Below are 20,013 nucleotides of genomic sequence, written 5' to 3' on the forward strand. Positions count from 1 at the left end.
ATAATATAAAAAAAAAGTGTATTATTGTTACAACAAATTCATATCATCTTAAATGATTAATGTAATAATGTAAAATGTGACTCGTTTTATTCATGTGTATCATCCTTTTGCAGTGAATGACTGCCTGAAGTCTGGAACGCATGGACATCATCAAATGTTGAGTTTCCTCCCTTTAGGTGCTTTCAGAGGCCTTTCTGAACGAAAATCTGAACGAAAAGATTTCTATATGCTCTATATGCTCTATATGTTCTATATGCTTCAGAATTTATCCTGCTACTTCTATCAGCACTCACATCATCAATAAACACCGGTTAACCAGTTCAAATGGCAGCCATACATGCCCATGCCATAACACTTCCTCCACATGTTTGATAGATGATATGGCATGCTTTGGATCATGAGCCGTTCCTTTCCTTCTACATACTCTTCTCTTTCCGTGGTCTTCCAGGCCTTTTGAGCTCACCAGTGCATTCCTTCTTTTTAAGAATGTACCAAATTGTTGATTTGGCCACTCACCTCTTTGGACCGTGTATCAAGAGTTCCCACGAACTGCTACCAAATGCAAATCGGAACCAACTCCAGACCTTTCATCGCCTTAATTTGTCATGACATAATGAAGGGATTTATCAGTCAGTTGCCCAATTACTTTTGAGTCTGTGACAACGGCGGGTATAAATGGCTGTAATTCCTAAACGCTATATTAATGCAATATTTTTGTTAAACCCCTTCAATTACATCTGAACGTCTACACCTCAATCACATCTTGCCTCATTTCTATTCCATTGTGGTGGTGTACAGAGACAAAATAACTAAAATTGCGTCAGTGTCCGAATACTTATGGACCCGACAGTACATGGACAGGAAACCAGGCCGCAGTGAAAACATGTGAGGAGCGTTCCCTATTATTTATTTCAAACACTCAAATAAGAAAAGCACGTCGTAGAAATATGTACACATATTTGACCCATCCAATCCAGCAGTGCACACATCTGTCTGCAGTGCAGTGTACTGTATACAGTAAGTGATCCATTTAGTCGTAAATTTGATAAATAACACAGCAGGTAAGCAGACTAACAAAAACGACTAATAACGATCCATCTCTTATACTAACAAGAATTTACACAAACGCTCCAACAACATCTGATAAGAAATACATGAAATAAATTAAGTTGCACCTGGCGAGGTGTAAGGAAATCGTTCAGATAAAATGAAACAATTTACAGCTGTGTACACAATCACACACCTGTATGTAAGTCGTGTGTTATGTTTTATCAGTGGATCGGAGCTCTTATGTATCATTTCACATCGGAGAAAATTGTTACTGTACAGAAAAAGAAAAAAGTCGTGTAGCTAAATTTGACAAGATCAGGCAACCTGATCTGATGTTCATAGGAAAGATGGACTCTCTTAATTTCTTAACTTTATGGAACGTCTTTTAGTACAGTATTTTATTCGACACTTCAATCGTCTCTGTATTTTTCTGGGTACTTTCTTCTTAGATATTTTTTAGACCCATGAGTCCAAAGGTTACATCAATATTTACACAGAGAAAGTTCCACATATTCAGGATCGGGTTACGCAGCTGCTTTTGATTACCTAAATTTCCGGCGTGTAGTTCGTGCCTCCAAGGTTGTGAGACTTGCCGTCAATGTTATACGGTGTAACATAAAAGCATGAGACATTTAAAAATGAAAAATGGAAAGAAAAATGAAACTAATACAATGGTACGTGAATGAGAAGACAGGAAACCTCTAATAGGAGTTTAGTATAGTGCCAGTATATTGGGTCAATTGAACAAAATGGCTTCCACCCTCATAATTCGGCAGCCATTATTAAAATAGCACTTGATCCGGCACATGCTATTATTTAGCATTTGATCTTTTTATATTGTACACTGGCAGCTAGTTGAGCTGCCCAAAACTTACCAATGTCACAAGATACTGTATTAAATCGAGGTCATGAAATCACAAAGCTTTCAGCGCTGAACAAGATTCTGTCTCCTCTGATCTCTTTCTTTTCTTGCACTTTATAGAGACAAAATAATTAATAAAGGAATTTTGTAATATTTATATATTTAATCATGTTAAGACCCAGACACAGACCAAAGCTCCTGGGGTGGAGTCAGACCTGATTTAGCTCCTCCTACCCGGGTGGAGCCAAGCTTAAATCCTGGAAATGAAGACATTTCACGTGTTTCAGACTGGATAAGTGTAAGTGTGTTGTTTTGTGTTGTACAGCATGGTGTGTGTTAGGAAGAGGGGTTCGCTTGTAGGAGGAGTTGGATGAAGTCCAGCTCCACCCCCTAGACTTTGGGTTCTGCAGCTAAAGAGACGACGTATGACAATAAAATTAAACAACTGGGCAAAAATGGTGTGGGGGCGTGTGCAGGGCGGCGCTGGAATGGCCAAAAGTAGAAAAAAATATCTAGAAAGTAGGAAACAGGGGGAAAAAAAACAATAATCCAAAGGTGAAAGGACAGACTTCAGCATTGAAATTCATCTCACTTACATTTTAAGAGTGTAATCTGACATGGGTAAGTGCCAGTCTTAAACGTCAAGACTAAAACTGACCAGGCGTGGTCATAGAGTCTTCATGTCCCAGACAGATGTGCGCATCAGCAATAAACAGACCAGTATATGAGGTTGAAAAAGATGTAGGATCCTGGAAAGATCATGCGTGAGTACTTGTCGATGACGTGTGTGTTCTGGATTATGCTGAAGTTGCGCAGGCCTTTCTTCTTGGTAGCCGTGGAGGCATTGCTGACCGACAGGTGCACCACCATGTGCTCACGTTTCTCCACCTCCTGAGGCATCATGGGAGCATCGGTGTAGCCTGCCAGGCTGTTGGTGTCCGCCTCGCTGCACGTCCCGTCCAGCATCATGGTCCTGGTGTGGGGCAAGCCACATGTGCAGGACAACGACTGAAACAAGGAGGACACGGTGAGGTCAGCGGTCAAAGACAAAGTTATACATGTACCCCAAACAGGACAGACTTTCACTGATGTTATTGTTGAATTATACAGTGTGTGGGAGGAGTAACAGTGTGTGTTATCACCTGTGCTCGGAGTCGCTCTCGGAGTTTGCGCTCTCTCCTGTCCTGTACGGTGGAAAGATAGTTGACTGCGGCGTACTCAAGGACGGAGAGAAAAACAAACACAAAGCTGACCCACAGATAAATGTCCACAGCTTTGATGTAGGACACTCGGGGCATGGAGGCGTTCACGCCGGTAATGATAGTGGACATAGTGAGCACCGTGGTGATACCTGTATAGGGGATACATGTCCAGTTTCACTGTAGCTACTCAATGATCCATAGCAGCTACTAAAGAATATACTTTATAGTATTATAGTATTTAGAGAAATCATTTATTGTAGTTAATAAATACCAGACTTCCGGATAAATAACTGAGCAAAGATTCACTTAGTGCTTACTAAACAGTGCATTTTAAGATGAATTGCTGAGTAATAAGTCAATAAGTCATAATAGTTACTAAATACTATACTTTAGTATAAAATAACCCGAGTAATAATCCATAGTAGTTGCTAAACACCATAGTTTAGGATAAATAACTGAGTGATAATTCATGAGCGTTAACGAATAATATAATTTAGGATAAATAACCGAGTAATAAGCGTAGACTTTTGGCGGTCAAATTACGTAAAGCTGCGATGTCTACCGCTAAAAGCGCTACCAGATCAAATTGAAGCGAAATGATTTGAATAGGTTTACCCAGGGAAACTCGGGCTGGCACGGCTCTGCGGTCGATCCAAAAGGAAACCCAGGACAGCATGACCATGAGCGTGGCTGGAAAATACGTCTGCAGCAGGAAGAAGAAGATGTGACGCCGCAGCGTGAAGTTGATGTACAGCCGGTTGTACCAGCCTGAGGAAAGACAGAGAGAGAAAACGCAGACATTTCAGATGAATGAGATCGCGGTGGCTTTGATCGCGGCGGCCCTCGCTGTCGGCGCCAGACGTTCGCCAGAGGTATTTCAGTAACTGTCTGATCTGTTCAGAAACAACCAAGAAGAGAGCGCCTGGCCAGACTGGTTCGAGTTGATAACTAAAATAATAACAACTCATTACAAACGTGCTGAGCAGAAAAGCATCTGAGAATGCACAATATGCTGAACCTTGAGGCAGATGAGCTCCGGTCAGCCAGCGACAAGAATCCGAGGCGACAGAACGGACAGCGAAATTGGACAAGTGAAGACCGGACCAGGCGATATTTTTCCAATCGTCAACTGTCCAATAGTAAACTAAACACAACAAATGAGAAGGGCTAATCAACAGCATGTGACATCTTTCAGACCTGTGCTGCTGTAGAAAGCCAGACGAGAGGTAGTGTGAAACTTCTGGATGAGGAACTGAGAGAGGGAGATCCTGTCATCTGTGCTCAGAGACTCGTCCCCGCTCTTCCAGTACAGCATCAGATCTTCATCTGTGTAAGCATCTGTGAGGCAGAGGAACAAAACACAGGACAGGATTACTACAGAAATCGGGTCAGTGGTAGCTCCTGGCTGCTGTGTGGTAAGAGTGTATGTGTGCTGAGTCTGAATATACAATACAGCATTAGACCAATTTGAAAATAAATAAATAAATAAATAAATAAATAAATGGAAATTGACATGGTATTCCAAAAGATCTCAGCTTTATATAAAGGTGATACAAATATGTGTGTGTGTGTGTGTGTGTGTGTGTGTGTGTGTGTGTGTGAGAGAGAGAGAGAGTAATTCAACTGACAACTCTCGAGCTCTAGAGAACAGGTCTGCGAGTCCAGAGGAAAGCGGCTGAAGTCCATGTTACAGGCGGCCGTAACCGTCACTCTGAAACACACAACACACACACGCTTACGAATTCAGAGCTGAAAAATGACCACACAAATAAACCCAACAACCCCAACTCAGGGTACGATCATCCTACAGCCCAATTTCATGAAATGAAAACATTTTTTCAACAAAGAGTGAGCGATTTGTGTCCAAATCCGATTTGGTTCGTTTGGGATTCTACTGGGATGTGATGAATGAATCACGAATCCTCGGTCTTATCCACAGAAGGCCGGTGTGATTGTGATCCGAGCCAAATAGACACAGATCTGATATAATGATCGGAAGCCAACATATCCATGTTGTGGACTGTGAATTTCATCATTTGCTCCGCTCACCTTTGGGGTGTGTATTTTTTTTAGTCCTTTTAGCTTGCATACGAAACATAAGCGGGCTAGTGGATAATGTGGGAATATTTCTCTTTAATGAGTGTTATATTGGTTTGCGGAGATTGTGATAATGGCAGCAGATAATTACATCGTGTATGTTGTGCCCCAAATCACATAATACTGTAATAATACTGTCCCTTTTAAAATATGTAAGCATGCCAATGATGTCATTTTATTTTACTAAATGTCCTGCCACATGTAGTACACATCATCTTTTCACCAGGGAGCAAAATCTTACATTAAGCACCTTTAAATTAAGTTTTTAGGATAAAAAGAGATATGGGTTATTCCATCTCAAATGGTACAGTAATTGTAAACTTGCTTGACCGTGTTTAATTTTCTTATTTGTTTGAGTTATTACCTCTGTGTACTGGCATTGCACAACCACCAGTTTTATTATTATTATTATTATTATTATTATTATTATTATTACTTGGTTTAAATTTAGGTTTAAACCATTAGAAGGTACATGCACATATATAATATTTGATATTTTGCACATTTGCACTTTTTCCTTAGACTTAGAACTTTTTAAATTATAATGCTCAAGATTGCTCACATTTCCATGTTTAGGGTCAGTTTATACAGGGAAGGGTTGGAATCTCAGTTTAAATTTTTTAGGGGGTATTTAGGTAAGTGTAGTGTACATGCAGAACATTTCAGATTTGAGACTTCTCTTATTTTTAACTTAGTTTTTTTATGGAGGTGAGAAAGTGCAATTTCTTAAAAAAAAAAAAAATCCCCTCACTTTCGGGTTGAATATCTCTGGTGAGGGACCAGATACGAACCTGAAATTTTCAGAGAAATAAGTCCTCTATAGTAGCATTCTGCTGTAAGAAATTTGAGTTTGAGATTGCAATGGCTGCAGAGCTAGGGCTAGTAGAACTCTGGGGATAAGCCTACTTCATTCATGCATTTTGAGAAATGAACCGATGTAATATAAGCATAACAATTAATAAAAATAAACAATATTTGACAGTAATTATGTTTATGTTTGACATACAGTAATTTATACTTGTCAGTGATGTCTAAAGTGTTACTAAAAGTGAAGCGCGATCTATAACAGGGTTCTTCAAACCTGCAGGGTTTAGCTCCAACCTCCAAACTCACCTTCCTGTAATTTTCTAGCAATCCTGAAGACCTTGGTTAGCTTGTTCAGGTGTGTTTGATTAGAGTTGGAGGTAAACTCTGCAGGACACTGGACCTCGAGTGCCAAATTTGAAGAACCAGCCTGATCGATCATGTTGGTACAGGTGTACAGTTGGTATGTGTGAATAGATTTTATCCGAAGACGGAATTCCAGCGTTCAGCTGGGTGTTTGACAAAGGAACAGTGTTATAAACAGAGCTGTGGCGTTGTTTCTTCTGTGATAAAAGCAGTAAGTGACTTCTGAGCTGTAGTTACTTACCGCTTTTATATATAGACTGTCTGATTAAGCGTCCTAAATGATTTGAAAATTGTTGTACTCTTATTAATAAAATGTTTCTAAAACCGCATCATCGTGTAATTACAAAGTTACCATAGAAACAACAAAGGTACCTTTGGGTAAAAACCTTTATTCGATTTTCACTTCTCCAAAAAAAGTTTTAAATCGAGTTTGAAAGCGTCTGAAGCACGTCGAAGGATATTTCTATATTCTTTTTTATACCGACTTTGAAAAGTATCCCATATTAAAGAAACGTATATCCTCATCGTCCTAACTGACGTGACGGGATGATATCAATGGTCAAAATTAATGTAAAGGGAATGGACACACAGCTTTTGTATTATTCATCAATCCACGAGCCCTCTGTGTTTACTTCTTGTCTGTTCCGGAGAAGTCGTTAGTGAATCAGTACTGTCCACCTTGTATCAGCCAGCATAAATAAAATAGGCCAGCGCCATCAGTACTGACAGTTTCCCCTGCAGCAACTAGGTGGATATTTGACTTTGAAATGAGTGCTGGCCCTAATACACGCACGTAGCTCTGCCCAGTTCCTCCCTCACGTCAGCAGAGACACACACAAAAACATCACCGCAAGCGAGTCACTAATTTGAATGCATGCGGCATTGCACAGGTAATATCTCCAAACTGCTGTAGGGCAAGGTTTACCTTTTCACCAGCCACAAATATATTATATTAAAACAAGTCCGTATGCATGTGTTGTGTAATGGCGAGGATACGACCTAAATGTCAGCATCAGATTACCAATATGTTGTTATTAAACTGTTAAGAAAAATCACCGTTTAAAAATGCAGCGCAAAAAAATTAGACCTCGGATAAAATTAAGGTTGCAGGTAAAAAAAAAAAAAAATTCCCCAGTTGAATAAAATCTAATAAAATCTAATAGAAGTACCTGCAACCAGCTGAACCAGTTTTGTTAGTTTTACCCAAGGTTGATTTTTTATTTTTTTTTCAGTGCAGAAATTTGATTCAAGAGGTCTTCAGCAAGGGTCAGCACTTCAGAGTAAAGCTGTTCTTTTATGTTTTCTGACACAGGGAAGTTTTTCAGGATGGAAGTGTTTGCGCTTTGCAGTTTCTCAGTTATGTGACAAGCTGCATTTTTTTCCTTTTATTAAAAAAAAAAAAGAGGCTTGTGAGGAAGCGACTCTTTAGAGATGCTATAAGTGATGAAAGAAAATGTTTTAAAATACAGTGTAAATCAGAACATAATATGTGTTTTATTTATCTGACTGCACACTCACTGCCAGGCTTTAATTGGGTGTGTTTACTTCTGGAGTAAGTTGATTAGCTAGCATGTTGCACAACCTTCCCTTTTTGTAGCACCGTGTCAGGTTTTTTCTTCAGTTCCAAGTTCCGTTGTTAATTAAAAGAAGGAATTCTTGTGAAAACTCAACTAGCGTTGAACTGCGCTAGCAGAACACCCCCGCCAATTTGTTTGCTCCCACCTCAGACTGTAGAGGACATGGCCGTCTGGGAAAACTCTCAGCATGATGTTCTCAGTGGTGGTGTCATGGATGAAGGATCTCTTCGAGTGCACAAAAAACACATCGGGCACCCAGATCTTTTTCACCAAGCGTCCGTCGAAAGTCATGCTTTTGTTCGTGGTGCTGGCAAAGGACAGACGCTCGTCCTTCCAGTAGTGTCTGAGGTATAAGGTCATGGTGAAGTCCTGCACAATGAGAATCAGTTCAGAAGGATTGGTAATCTGTCACGTCACAAATTCATAGCTCACAGTTACAATATAGTTTATAACTCTAAATTCTGCCTGCTTAGAGAAAAAAATATGTACTATTCATGAATTTTTAAAAAATATATATATATATTTATTGCATATTTACATAATTTACAACGTACTTAATTTACATAATTTACACTGGTGCCTCGTCCAGATGTCCAGATGTCAATCGTCATAAAGTCCTCATTCACAACACCACACATTTAAAATTCTGTTGAAATACTAATTATATCTTCTGATTGACTAATGATTCAAAGAGAGATTACAGATATAAGTTCGCGGAGTTTTTTTTTTTTGCGGAGAACTACTCGAATCTGCGAAATTACAATCGCATGGAATTGTCTTGCGCGCTCTTTCGCAGCGATGTTTGTTGGTAAACGAGACCTTTTAGCTGTACTGACGTTCGACGCACGTGAATCAAAGAGGGATTTGGCTGAACGCGTGTCGTGATGACATCACACGACACGTCTCGGCCTGAATCTGCGGAAAATCTGCGGTAATTTAAAAAGCTCCTCCGAATATTGCAGCGTTTGCTTGATTTTGGGTTAAATTTCTGTGATTGCAAAATCGCAAAATCTTGGAGGGACCGGTTAATAGAATCCACTAGGTGTTATTAATGCCCCTAGTGGTTAAAAATGGGAACTTACAAATGCTTACAAAAACTAATAGAGTCCGACTGGGGCGGGAATCGCGCTGCCCCATGCTCAGTCTATGAGTATTTTCATTGGATGAGGATTATTCATTGCCAGGGTCGTGGTTTTTACACCGAATAGGGCTAGTTTAAAAAAAAATGGATGCCAAGATCTTAGACTGAATCTAATACACACACAAAAAAAATCATTGAATTCAAATGCGTACATCGGTTCCACGCGACTGAACTGAGTTGCATTAACACAATTTGTTTTCGTACACCCAACAATATTTGATATACTCCACACTCGCAGCATTTGATTGGCAGTTTATACGGCAGACTAACCGTGAAGGTGAACAGCAAACAAATGTAAACGATTACAAATGAAATGATCACTACCGGCTGTAAAGCTGTATTTTCCACTGTGTATATATATAAAAAAACCCTTGATCCTCTACACTCTACTCTAAATCACTGTAAAACACATCATCCACCTGTTCTTAACCCCGTTACATAACCATAAACATTTCGCTTTTAGTAACCTGTAACCGTGCACAGCTGAATGATGACACTCGGATGTCACGAACGATTCAAATGGAAGGAATTCAAATGTAAATAAGCGCCGTAGGTGCTGTATATCATTATATCCCAGCTTCTGTTTTCTGGAGTTCTCGAATCCGCAGGACGGAAGCTGCGATTCGTTTTCAGTAACAGCGGCTCGGCCGGTCCTTCCGCCTGCGATCCAGAGCACAGGCACGCATTCCCAAAGAGCTGGCATGAAACAGACAGAAAGTCTAATTTATAATAATTGCTCGCGCTAGACACCAGGAACAATCAGATGAGGTCTGTTACGTCCAGTAAGCTAGTTCTGATCACAAACGCCAAGTCGTTCGAGAATCAGCGCAATCATACCAATCGGTTTTAAGGATTTTTGAGCAAGAGAGTGTATATGTTCAGGCCCTGTTTTAGTTTACAAAGCCATGTTAATGGATGTAAAATATGCGTATGGACATGATATAGTCTATTATGCCGATAGGAAGGGCTTGTCTTAGTTATAGCCCAGATTTCTAATTAAACACAGTGTTTCCAAGCAGATGGTCTCGCTCCTAACGAGCCAAGGAGCGCCGAAACCTGACATATTCCACGACTAACGGTTGCCAGGCGTCAAGATTTATGAATTCCGTCATTTTTATGAATGATGTTGATTAATTAATTGTGTTTCTTGGTATGATTCCATGCCAGAGCGAAAGAACCTTTCAAAATAAACGAACGGATTAACTATAGAATGGAATTTTAGAATGGACAATTAAAAAAATAAATAAAATAAAGCATGGCTTTACAATGAATTGCGTTTGAATCATCATCATTATCAGCACGTGTTTGGGCCTCCTCAAACGCAGGAAGTCCACACAATCTACTAAGGTACTGATGAGATCTGGCATGTTTTTGGCCAGTATTTTATATCTTATTAGGGCAGTTTTGGAGATGAGTTACGTGTACATAGGGAAGAGTTACAGACTTAAGTGCTACACAGACTATAGAACAAAATAAACTGCAAACAAAAATACAAAAATAAAAATAAAAACGCAGCAGTTTATCAAAATTTAATATTGTATTAAACAGCCAAAGGCAAGAGCATGATCTTAAAGGCTGTAGTCTAAAGCCCCGTCTTGGCCGATCCTAATCAAGAAAAAAGAAACCCCAACTTCAAAAGGCGTGATTTTAATCATCTGAACACGGCTCAGAATACATCAGTGTAGACCATGTGCGTAACCCGACTCTGAATACCTGCGACTTTCCCTGCGTAAATATCTCTTCATGTCACCGATTAACGTTTACGCATGTTTATAAAAGATTCGACTCACCATGTCTACTTCTGAAATGCTGTCCAAGCTTTCGACCTGGACGTCGACGCCCACAGGAATAGCAGGACCTGCGATGAAGAGTAAACACGCAATTAAACCAAACATGCAATCCTCCAACCGTTTCACCGGACACGCTGGCGATAGGTTTGCATAATATACACCGGAATGTGTGTTACCTAACAGCTCATTAACCCACAAACTGTGTACATTGATTTACATCGATCACTGGAGTTTGTGCTTTACAAAACCTGAATGATGTCTGTGGTTTTTGGGCCACTGGGACGTGATATGCTTCTCTATCATGAAGTGTGTCATACTTTGAGTACACATGGACATTTATCCAGAGCAAAAGATTTATATACAGGCTCAGAGCTGATAAGTGGTTTGGGCATCTCTTGCAGGTTGCATGATAACGGCTGAAAGTATAAGCATCCATCCATCCATCCATCTTCTATACCGCTTTATCCTTTTCAGGGTCACGGGGAACCTGGAGCCTATCCCAGGGAGCGTCGGGCACAAGGCGGGGTACACCCTGGACAGGGTGCTAATCCATCCCAGGGCACACAATCACATACACACTCACACACCCATTCATACACTATGGACACTTTGGACACGCCAATCAGCCTACCATGCATGTCTTTGGCCTGGGGGAGGAAACCGGAGTACCCGGAGGAAACCCCCGCAGCACGGGGAGAACACGCGACTACAATGCCGTAACTACAACTCGGGGAACTTGTATTGTTCGTGTTGGCTACCGATATGACTGTTACCCCTACAGCAGACGGCACACGAAGACTCGCATGCGATGGAGTCTTTCACTCAGCAACATGCAAAAAAAAAACCCCCCACGACATCAGCATTTGATTCAGTTAACCTGCTCCAACTGGATTCAAAACAACACTTCATTCACTTTCTTTCAGTGAGGCACAATGAACCTCTCCTAGTTACAAAAAAGAATGAAAAAAAACCCAAAAGAAGCGTTTCACGCTCGCTGTCTAACGTTTTAGACCAAAACCCCACGTCGTACTCATGACCTCTGAACTCGTACTTCTGAGTAGCACTTGAACGCAGCGTACTCTAACTTGCTAACTCGTATATATTTGAGTTCCTCTTAGCTACTGATCGCACGCCATCATGAAATCTTCAAACGGTCTTGTACGATCGGCAAACGATCAAGCGTTCGTTTCAAGCATATCGTTTCGGTCATTGGACGGATCGATTCTGTGGTAAGGTGTCACTTTGTGTACGTAATTATCGGAAAGAGATCAACAGCGAGAGGTGTATGCTCAAAGCTTTTTTTTTTTGGGTCGGTATCAGGTGTTGTCTGATTATGATTGGTGGGGATTGGCGTGTCCCTGCTTAACAAGTACTGAAGGAATGCACTCTATTAGCATGACGACTTAGGATAATTTTGGATGGGCGTGACTTCTCCTGCACTTCCAACCAATTAAAAAAAAAAAAAAATAGGAGATCTCAAAAATGTTTTTCAATGAGTATCTGAGCTAATCTGGCAGCAGTTACACACACGTCCAGTCAGTTTGCATGTCACGCGCCATTTACAGTAAGCAGTATCACAGCTTGTGAGTGAAATCAATGCGCCCAAACTAATCAACTCTCTGCTTTACAGTATGTCCGTGTCTGAAAGTGCCCTTGGCTGGATTTGTCCCATATCTCATGCGGCCCAAAACTTCGCTCGCTGCTCAAACTGAACGTGCGCGGCCTCGTGGCTCGTTCGAGTGCGCCGACGGATACCCGTGCTAATCCACACGCAGTTAGCACAAAGCTCAATCTCGTCAGGGGATCTGCCGAGCTACATTCGAACACTGCGTCCATATGGGCAAACTCATCAGAGAGCTGCTGCTTAAATCTTTAACCGAGGAAATAAATAAATAAAAAAACCCCCCCAAGGGACAAGTGAAGAGTTCAGCTGTCATTTATAACAGCTGCACGCTACATGTCAGCGCTGACGCGTCATGTAAGTGGGATGGAACGGAAAACAAGTACAGGAAGTGAATGATTATGTTTTCCACCGGTTTGCTCTCGCGCATGACGTCAATGATATATTTCTATACAAACTGCCCTGATATTCACAAATAAATATGCTTTTGTTTAGTCTTGCATTTTGGCGAGCGCGTACATCGATGAATATATCGTTTATCGTATGTGATCTGAGTCCAGCATAATCTGTCCACTAATCCCACATGCGTGTACTGTAATCCATGAGGGTATGAAATCTATACTGCTATGGTGTGATGTTCCACTCTCCACTTACATGAAACGATAAAGAGAATGGTTCTCAGTCAGAGAACGATCCATGACCTTAAAGCACCGTATTGGGGAGTTGTGTGGAGATTATTCCTGCACTTTAGCCCTGACTCCTGCGACACTTTCTACCTGAACTCTGCTAATAATGAGACGGAACGATACAGTATTTATGTGACATAAAAGAATTAAAGGAAAACATTTTAGATTTCTCTAATAACGACCCGATATCGAACCGTACTGTGAATTCCCAGCATGCTCAGCTGGTCCCAGCGGCACATCCGGAACAGTCTCCAGCAGATTTGTAGATTCACTGGCAGGCTCAATTTTGGATGAATGTGTCCCAGTGTTTGGGCTATCTTAATCCCCTTCTGTGTGCCCCCCTGCGGAGGGTGATGCTATTCCGCAAGGTACACGCCGTCAGAGAGAATCAGACGCACACAAGCAAGTAACACACTGCTGAGCCATAGAAACATCAAAAAAGACGACTGCACTGTGTCAGAGTGAGAAACCGGATTATAAAGGTGTCTATTTCTGTCGGAATCGGGAGAACTTTTCCTTAGAAAGAACAACAACGACACACGCGCGTGCACCTTTGATATCGTTGTTCTCGAAAATCTGACAAAACGTTCTTCTTCTCAAAGACATCATACACACTCACTGCAGTGACATGGCCTGATGTCTGACGGTGCGACAGATGCAGCGTAATTCCTCTCGTAACCTTGATAAGTCCGTACGTTCATGACTTCTTGTGAATGGTTGAACTTTCCTAACCTGCTGTATTTCTAGCCAGGATTGTGAGCTCTTCGCTCTGTCAGGACACAGTAGAGTTTGATGATGGCATAGCGAACGAGCCACTAGGAAGGAAAAGGTGAGCTCCTCTGTCACGTTGTTGCAGCAGGAAGAGAATAAAAGCACAATATGTTTGGCCGATGAGCCCTGTGGAAGAGGACGAGCGCATTTAAGTAGTGTTGGGGGCAAATGATTTGGGTAAATATTGGGGAAAAGTAATCAGGAAATATCTGCGGATAACTCATTAGTGTAAATAATTGGAGTACGTAACTGGGGATTGAATTTGGACTGAGTAATGGAGTAAATATTTCCAGAATGCATTGATATTAAATCCATCCATCCATCTTCTATACAGCTTTATCCTTTTCAGGGTCACGGGGAACCTGGAGCCTATCGCAGGGAGCATGGGGCACAAGGCGGGGTACACCCTGGACAGTGTGCCGATCCATCACAGGACACACAATCACATACACACTCACACACCCATTCATACACTACGGACACTTTAGACACGCCAATCAGCCTACCGTGCATGTGTTTGGACTGGGGGAGGAAACCGGAGTACCCGGAGGAAACCCCCGCAGCACGGGGAGAACATGCGAACTCCGCACACACAGGGTCACGGTGGGAATCGAACCCCGACCCTGGAGGTGTGAGGCGAACGTGCTGACCACTAAAGCACCGTGCGCCCTTGATATTAAATAATTGGGGTAATTAATTGGGTAATGATGTAAATAATTGCTTTGCATAATCTAGGAAATATTTGTTTTTGGAGTAATGGCTTCACCTCCAAAAGCCGGTCTCATGGTGAAGTCATGATCGTCTACCCTGAGCAGCTGCTCGGTTTTCACCTTCCTGGATTTGGTCACATCTGGAGGCTTCTTCGCCAGAGGTCTGAAACAAAACGATAAACAAAATGTGACCTTAAATTCGATTTATTCTGTCAAACAAGTCATTATTACACGATATACGGGGTAGCATGCAATCAGGTAGGGCCGTCACGATACCGTAAACATATCTTACGATACTGGAGTATCACGATACCACGCAATATCGTGTTAATTCATCATTCGAATCTACAAAATGAACCAAATTGACAGAAATGCACAAATATCAATGAAAACAGAATACGTTATTAACGAGACCTGGCTGCTGGAAAAACTCAAGAACGATCATACGACTGGCAAGCAACTAATTTCTTCTTTTTTAATTCCAAGTAATTCATAATAATTATTAATAATAAAACAACCGACGTATTTTTTCGGTTTCTGTTGTCAAACGACGGAACGAGTATGAAATAGTGACTACAACGCGGCCCGTTGAAGTATCCGTTACGCATTATGCGTGCTGGTTTTCAACGTCGCATGATACTGCATCTCTGAATAAATTAAGAACGCTTACTCTGTTTATGTGCCATTTTGTTGATTTGAAAAGAAATCATTAAGCCACCGAGACCCCACTCCCACTCTTTATAGCTCATCAACTATCATTTCTTTCTGTATCCGAGAATTCCAAACTGACTGTGACACCTCAGCGGTGTGAGAATGGAGTCCTAATGTACGTAATAAGCTTTTCTTCTCAACCCCTGTGCTGATGTCCTCCATGCAGGAGATTATTTGCTGTGATAGTGGCTTTAGTCGGATGTTGTGTCATCTCAGTGGTAAGTACCAGATGGATGAAACGTGCGCGAGACACGTGGCTGGAGCGTGCCGTGCGAGGAGCATCGGGCACAGCGTGTGCACGGTGTATACAGCACCATGGTCGTGTGTGCCGGCTGTCTGGGTCATGTTAATTGTGCCCTGGCCTTTTCCCTTTCATTAAGGGTAAAGATGAGTCATAGTGAAAAAGAGAACAGGGTTTTAAGGGCTGGGGGTTGGTTGGGTTATGAAAAGATAATAATAATAACAATAATAAGAATGATATTAATATTAATAATAATAATAATAATAGAAAATTTAACCCTCATCTTATCTCATTATATGTATCATTTCATATCTCCATTTTCATCATGATGCGACTCATGCTTTTATCTTTAGCAGTATTATCTAAATTATAGTCATCAATGCTATCGCTGTCATAATTATCAACGTCATCATCATCATCCAATAAAAATCACCGTCATGATCCTGAGAGGGATCATAATAATCATTTTCATTATAACTGGACTAAATTTAATCCTCAGCAAAGTTATTGTACATCTGTAGCATTATCATCAGCCTTATCACCGTAATCACCACCATCATCATCATCATCATCATCATCATCATCAACTCTCAACCCTCCATGAAATCCATTATCAACTCTCCATTAAAGCTTTTTTCTTCAGTTTTTAGCATTATTTATGACCCTCATCATCATCATCACTAAATCGCAAACTGACCACCACAATGAATCGAATTATAATGAGTACAATCACCATTCTTGTCATTTTACATCTGTAGCATCATCATCACCCTCATCACCCTTATCATCATAATAACTACTACCACCACCATCATCATCATCATTATCATCATTATCATCATCACCCTCATCACCCTTATCATCATAATAACTACTACCACCACCATCATCATCATCATTATCATCATCATCATCATCACCCTCATCACCCTTATCATCATAATAACTACTACCACCACCACCACCACCATCATCATCATCATTATCATCATCACCCTCATCACCCTTATCATCATAATAACTACTACCACCACCACCACCATCATCATCATCATCATTATCATCATCACCCTCATCACCCTTATCATCATAATAACTACTACCACCACCATCATCATCATCATTATCATCATTATCATCATCACCCTCATCACCCTTATCATCATAATAACTACTACCACCACCACCACCACCATCATCATCATCATTATCATCATCACCCTCATCACCCTTATCATCATAATAACTACTACCACCACCATCATCATCATCATTATCATCATTATCATCATCACCCTCATCACCCTTATCATCATAATAACTACTACCACCACCACCACCACCATCATCATCATCATTATCATCATCACCCTCATCACCCTTATTATCATAATAACTACTACCACCACCACCACCATCATCATCATCATCATCATCATCACCCTCATCACCCTTATCATCATAATAACTACTACCACCACCATCATCATCATCATTATCATCATCATCATCATCACCCTCATCACCCTTATCATCATAATAACTACTACCACCACCATCATCATCATCATTATCATCATTATCATCATCACCCTCATCACCCTTATCATCATAATAACTACTACCACCACCACCACCACCATCATCATCATCATTATCATCATCACCCTCATCACCCTTATCATCATAATAACTACTACCACCACCACCACCATCATCATCATCATCATCATCATCACCCTCATCACCCTTATCATCATAATAACTACTACCACCACCACCACCACCATCATCGTCATCATCATCATCAGCAGCAGCAGGAGCAGCATCAGGTACCAACTAATTATCATAATGCACAACACTGCATTCCTTCATCATCATCATCATCATCATCATCATCACCCTCATCATCATAATAACTACCACCACCGCCACCTTCATCATCATCATCATCATCACCATCATCATCATAATAACTACCATCACCACCTTCATCATCATCATTATCATCATCACCCTCATCACCCTTATCATCATAATAACTGCTACCACCACCACCACCATCATCATCATCATCATCAGCAACAGCAGCAGGAGCAGCATCAGGTACCAACTAATTATCATAATGCACAACACTGCATTCCTTCATCATCATCATCATCATCATCATCATCACCCTCATCATCATAATAACTACCACCACCGCCACCACCTTTATCATCATCATCATCATCATCATCATCATCACCATCATCATCATAATAACTACCATCACCACCTTCATCATCATCATCATCATAATCACCCTCATCATCATAATAACTGCCACCACCGCCACCACCTTCATCATCATCATCATCACCCTCATCATCATAATAACTACCACCACCGCCACCACCTTCATCATCATCACCCTCATCATCATCACCCTCATTATCATCATCATAATAACTACCACCACCACCTTCATCATCATCACCCTCATCATCATAATAACTACCACCACCGCCACCACCTTTATCATCATCATCATCATCATCATCATCACCATCATCATCATAATAACTACCATCACCACCTTCATCATCACCCTCATCATCATAATAACTACCACCACCACCACCTTCATCATCATCATCATCATCATCATCATAATAACTACCACCACCGCCACCACCTTCATCATCATCATCACCCTCATCATCATCACCCTCATTATCATCATCATAATAACTACCACCACCACCTTCATCATCATCACCCTCATCATCACCATCATCATTATCATCACCATCATCATCATCACCCTCATCATCATATCATCATCATCACCCTCATCATCATAATAACTACCACCACCGCCACCACCTTCATCATCATCATTATCATCATCATCATATCATCATCATCATCATATCATCCTGACCATCATCATCATCATCATCATCAACAACAAACAAACCTGTCATAATATTTTTCTTAAAAGCAGTCGAAAGATTTTTACCTGGAATTTACACTCCACGTTTCAGCAGTGAGCTCAGAGATGAATGCATGCTCCAGTTAGACCTCTCAAACCAACCTCGCACTTCATTTAGTAAATTAAATGAAAAGCAGCACTTACACTCCCCGTTTCTCGGTCTCAGCTCCGGTCCAGCGTTTCTCACGCGCTGGGCTGTAACTCCTGCACTCCTCCACGGAAACCAGACACACGGCTACAATCAGCAAGATCTCCAGACCAGGCATCCTGCGCTCCACCCTGCGCTCCACCCTGCACATGCACAGCAGCTTCACCCTGCACGGCCACCCTGCGCGCGGATCATTCCCGAGGACTCGGACCCGGGATCGGCGGCATCGCTCCGGTCAGAGCGCGCGACAGGCTGCACCGCGCATCGCTATGGCAACCGTTTAAATCTCACCGCTATAAGTACTCCTCCTGCTCCCGCGCGCTATTGGTTATAAAACAGGTTGCCAGATCGGGTTGACTGTCTTCCAGAGAGTGCTGCCAACTCTTTTCTGGGGGAAGTAGCTAATGCGGCTCAAAAAGTCGCTGGGAATCGCCGGATGACGTCATGGTCTAATTTGCATAATCGCTGAATTATTATTATTATTATTATTATTATTATTATTATTATTATTATTATTATTTGTATATCAGATGTGTTACATGACGTTGAAGAATTGAATAGAGCTTTATCAGAATAGAAACTAGATTTATTTCTTATAGATCTATAGAAATATTTTTCTATATAGAAATCCATCTAGAAATGATAGAAATAATTTCTTATAGATACAAGTCATGTTTGGTCATGGCACGGACTGATATATTTACAAAATACTCCTGTTTTTATCAAGAGCGCAGACAACAATTAAAATAAGGAGTAGTGGAAATAGACATGAAAGGAGCAGTTATGGATGGAATAACAACATTTTTTTACTGTAAATATTGCCGAGAAAAGAATTTAAATAGAAGTAAAAAGAAATAAAAATCGAAGCCCATGGATGGGACAAGCAAAGGTGATCAGTGATTAGTCATTGGAAATAATGATGAGTGGTCACTGGGAACAGTGGTGATTGGTGATTGTTCACTGTGAACTTTGTGATCAGTGATTAGCCTTTGAAGGCTGAATGGTGATCAGTGATTGTTCATTTGGAAGAATGGTGATTAGTGATCCATGAATGGGAAAAGTGGCTAAAAGGGATTAGTTTTTTGGGGGGAAAATGGCGATTAATGATTCGATGTTGAGAAAAATGGCAACTGGTAACAATGGTGATCAGTGATTGGTCATTGGGAACAACTGGTCATGGGGAACAACAGTGATTGGTTCTTTGGGAATAATGCTGATCAGTGATTGATCTTTGGGAATAATGCTGATCAGTGATTGAT

At 41.0% G+C, this 20,013-nt stretch overlaps 1 protein-coding gene across 1 annotated transcript; it reads right to left on the bottom strand.

The window, feature by feature from the left end:
• Positions 1-671: 671 nt before the first annotated feature.
• Positions 672-19,076, bottom strand: gabrr2a (gamma-aminobutyric acid type A receptor subunit rho2a). Its single transcript, XM_053632568.1, has 9 exons — positions 18,751-19,076; positions 14,734-14,840; positions 10,890-10,957; positions 8,104-8,327; positions 4,743-4,825; positions 4,312-4,452; positions 3,730-3,882; positions 3,055-3,263; positions 672-2,920 (listed from the first exon to the last, which is right to left on the bottom strand). Exons 1-9 carry the CDS (start codon positions 18,903-18,905, stop codon positions 2,615-2,617), a joined length of 1,446 nt encoding a protein of 481 aa, XP_053488543.1. The 5' UTR covers positions 18,906-19,076; the 3' UTR covers positions 672-2,614.
• Positions 19,077-20,013: the final 937 nt, after the last annotated feature.

The sequence above is a fragment of the Ictalurus furcatus genome, chromosome 9 (assembly GCF_023375685.1).
Source record: "Ictalurus furcatus strain D&B chromosome 9, Billie_1.0, whole genome shotgun sequence".
Lineage (NCBI taxonomy): Eukaryota > Metazoa > Chordata > Actinopteri > Siluriformes > Ictaluridae > Ictalurus > Ictalurus furcatus.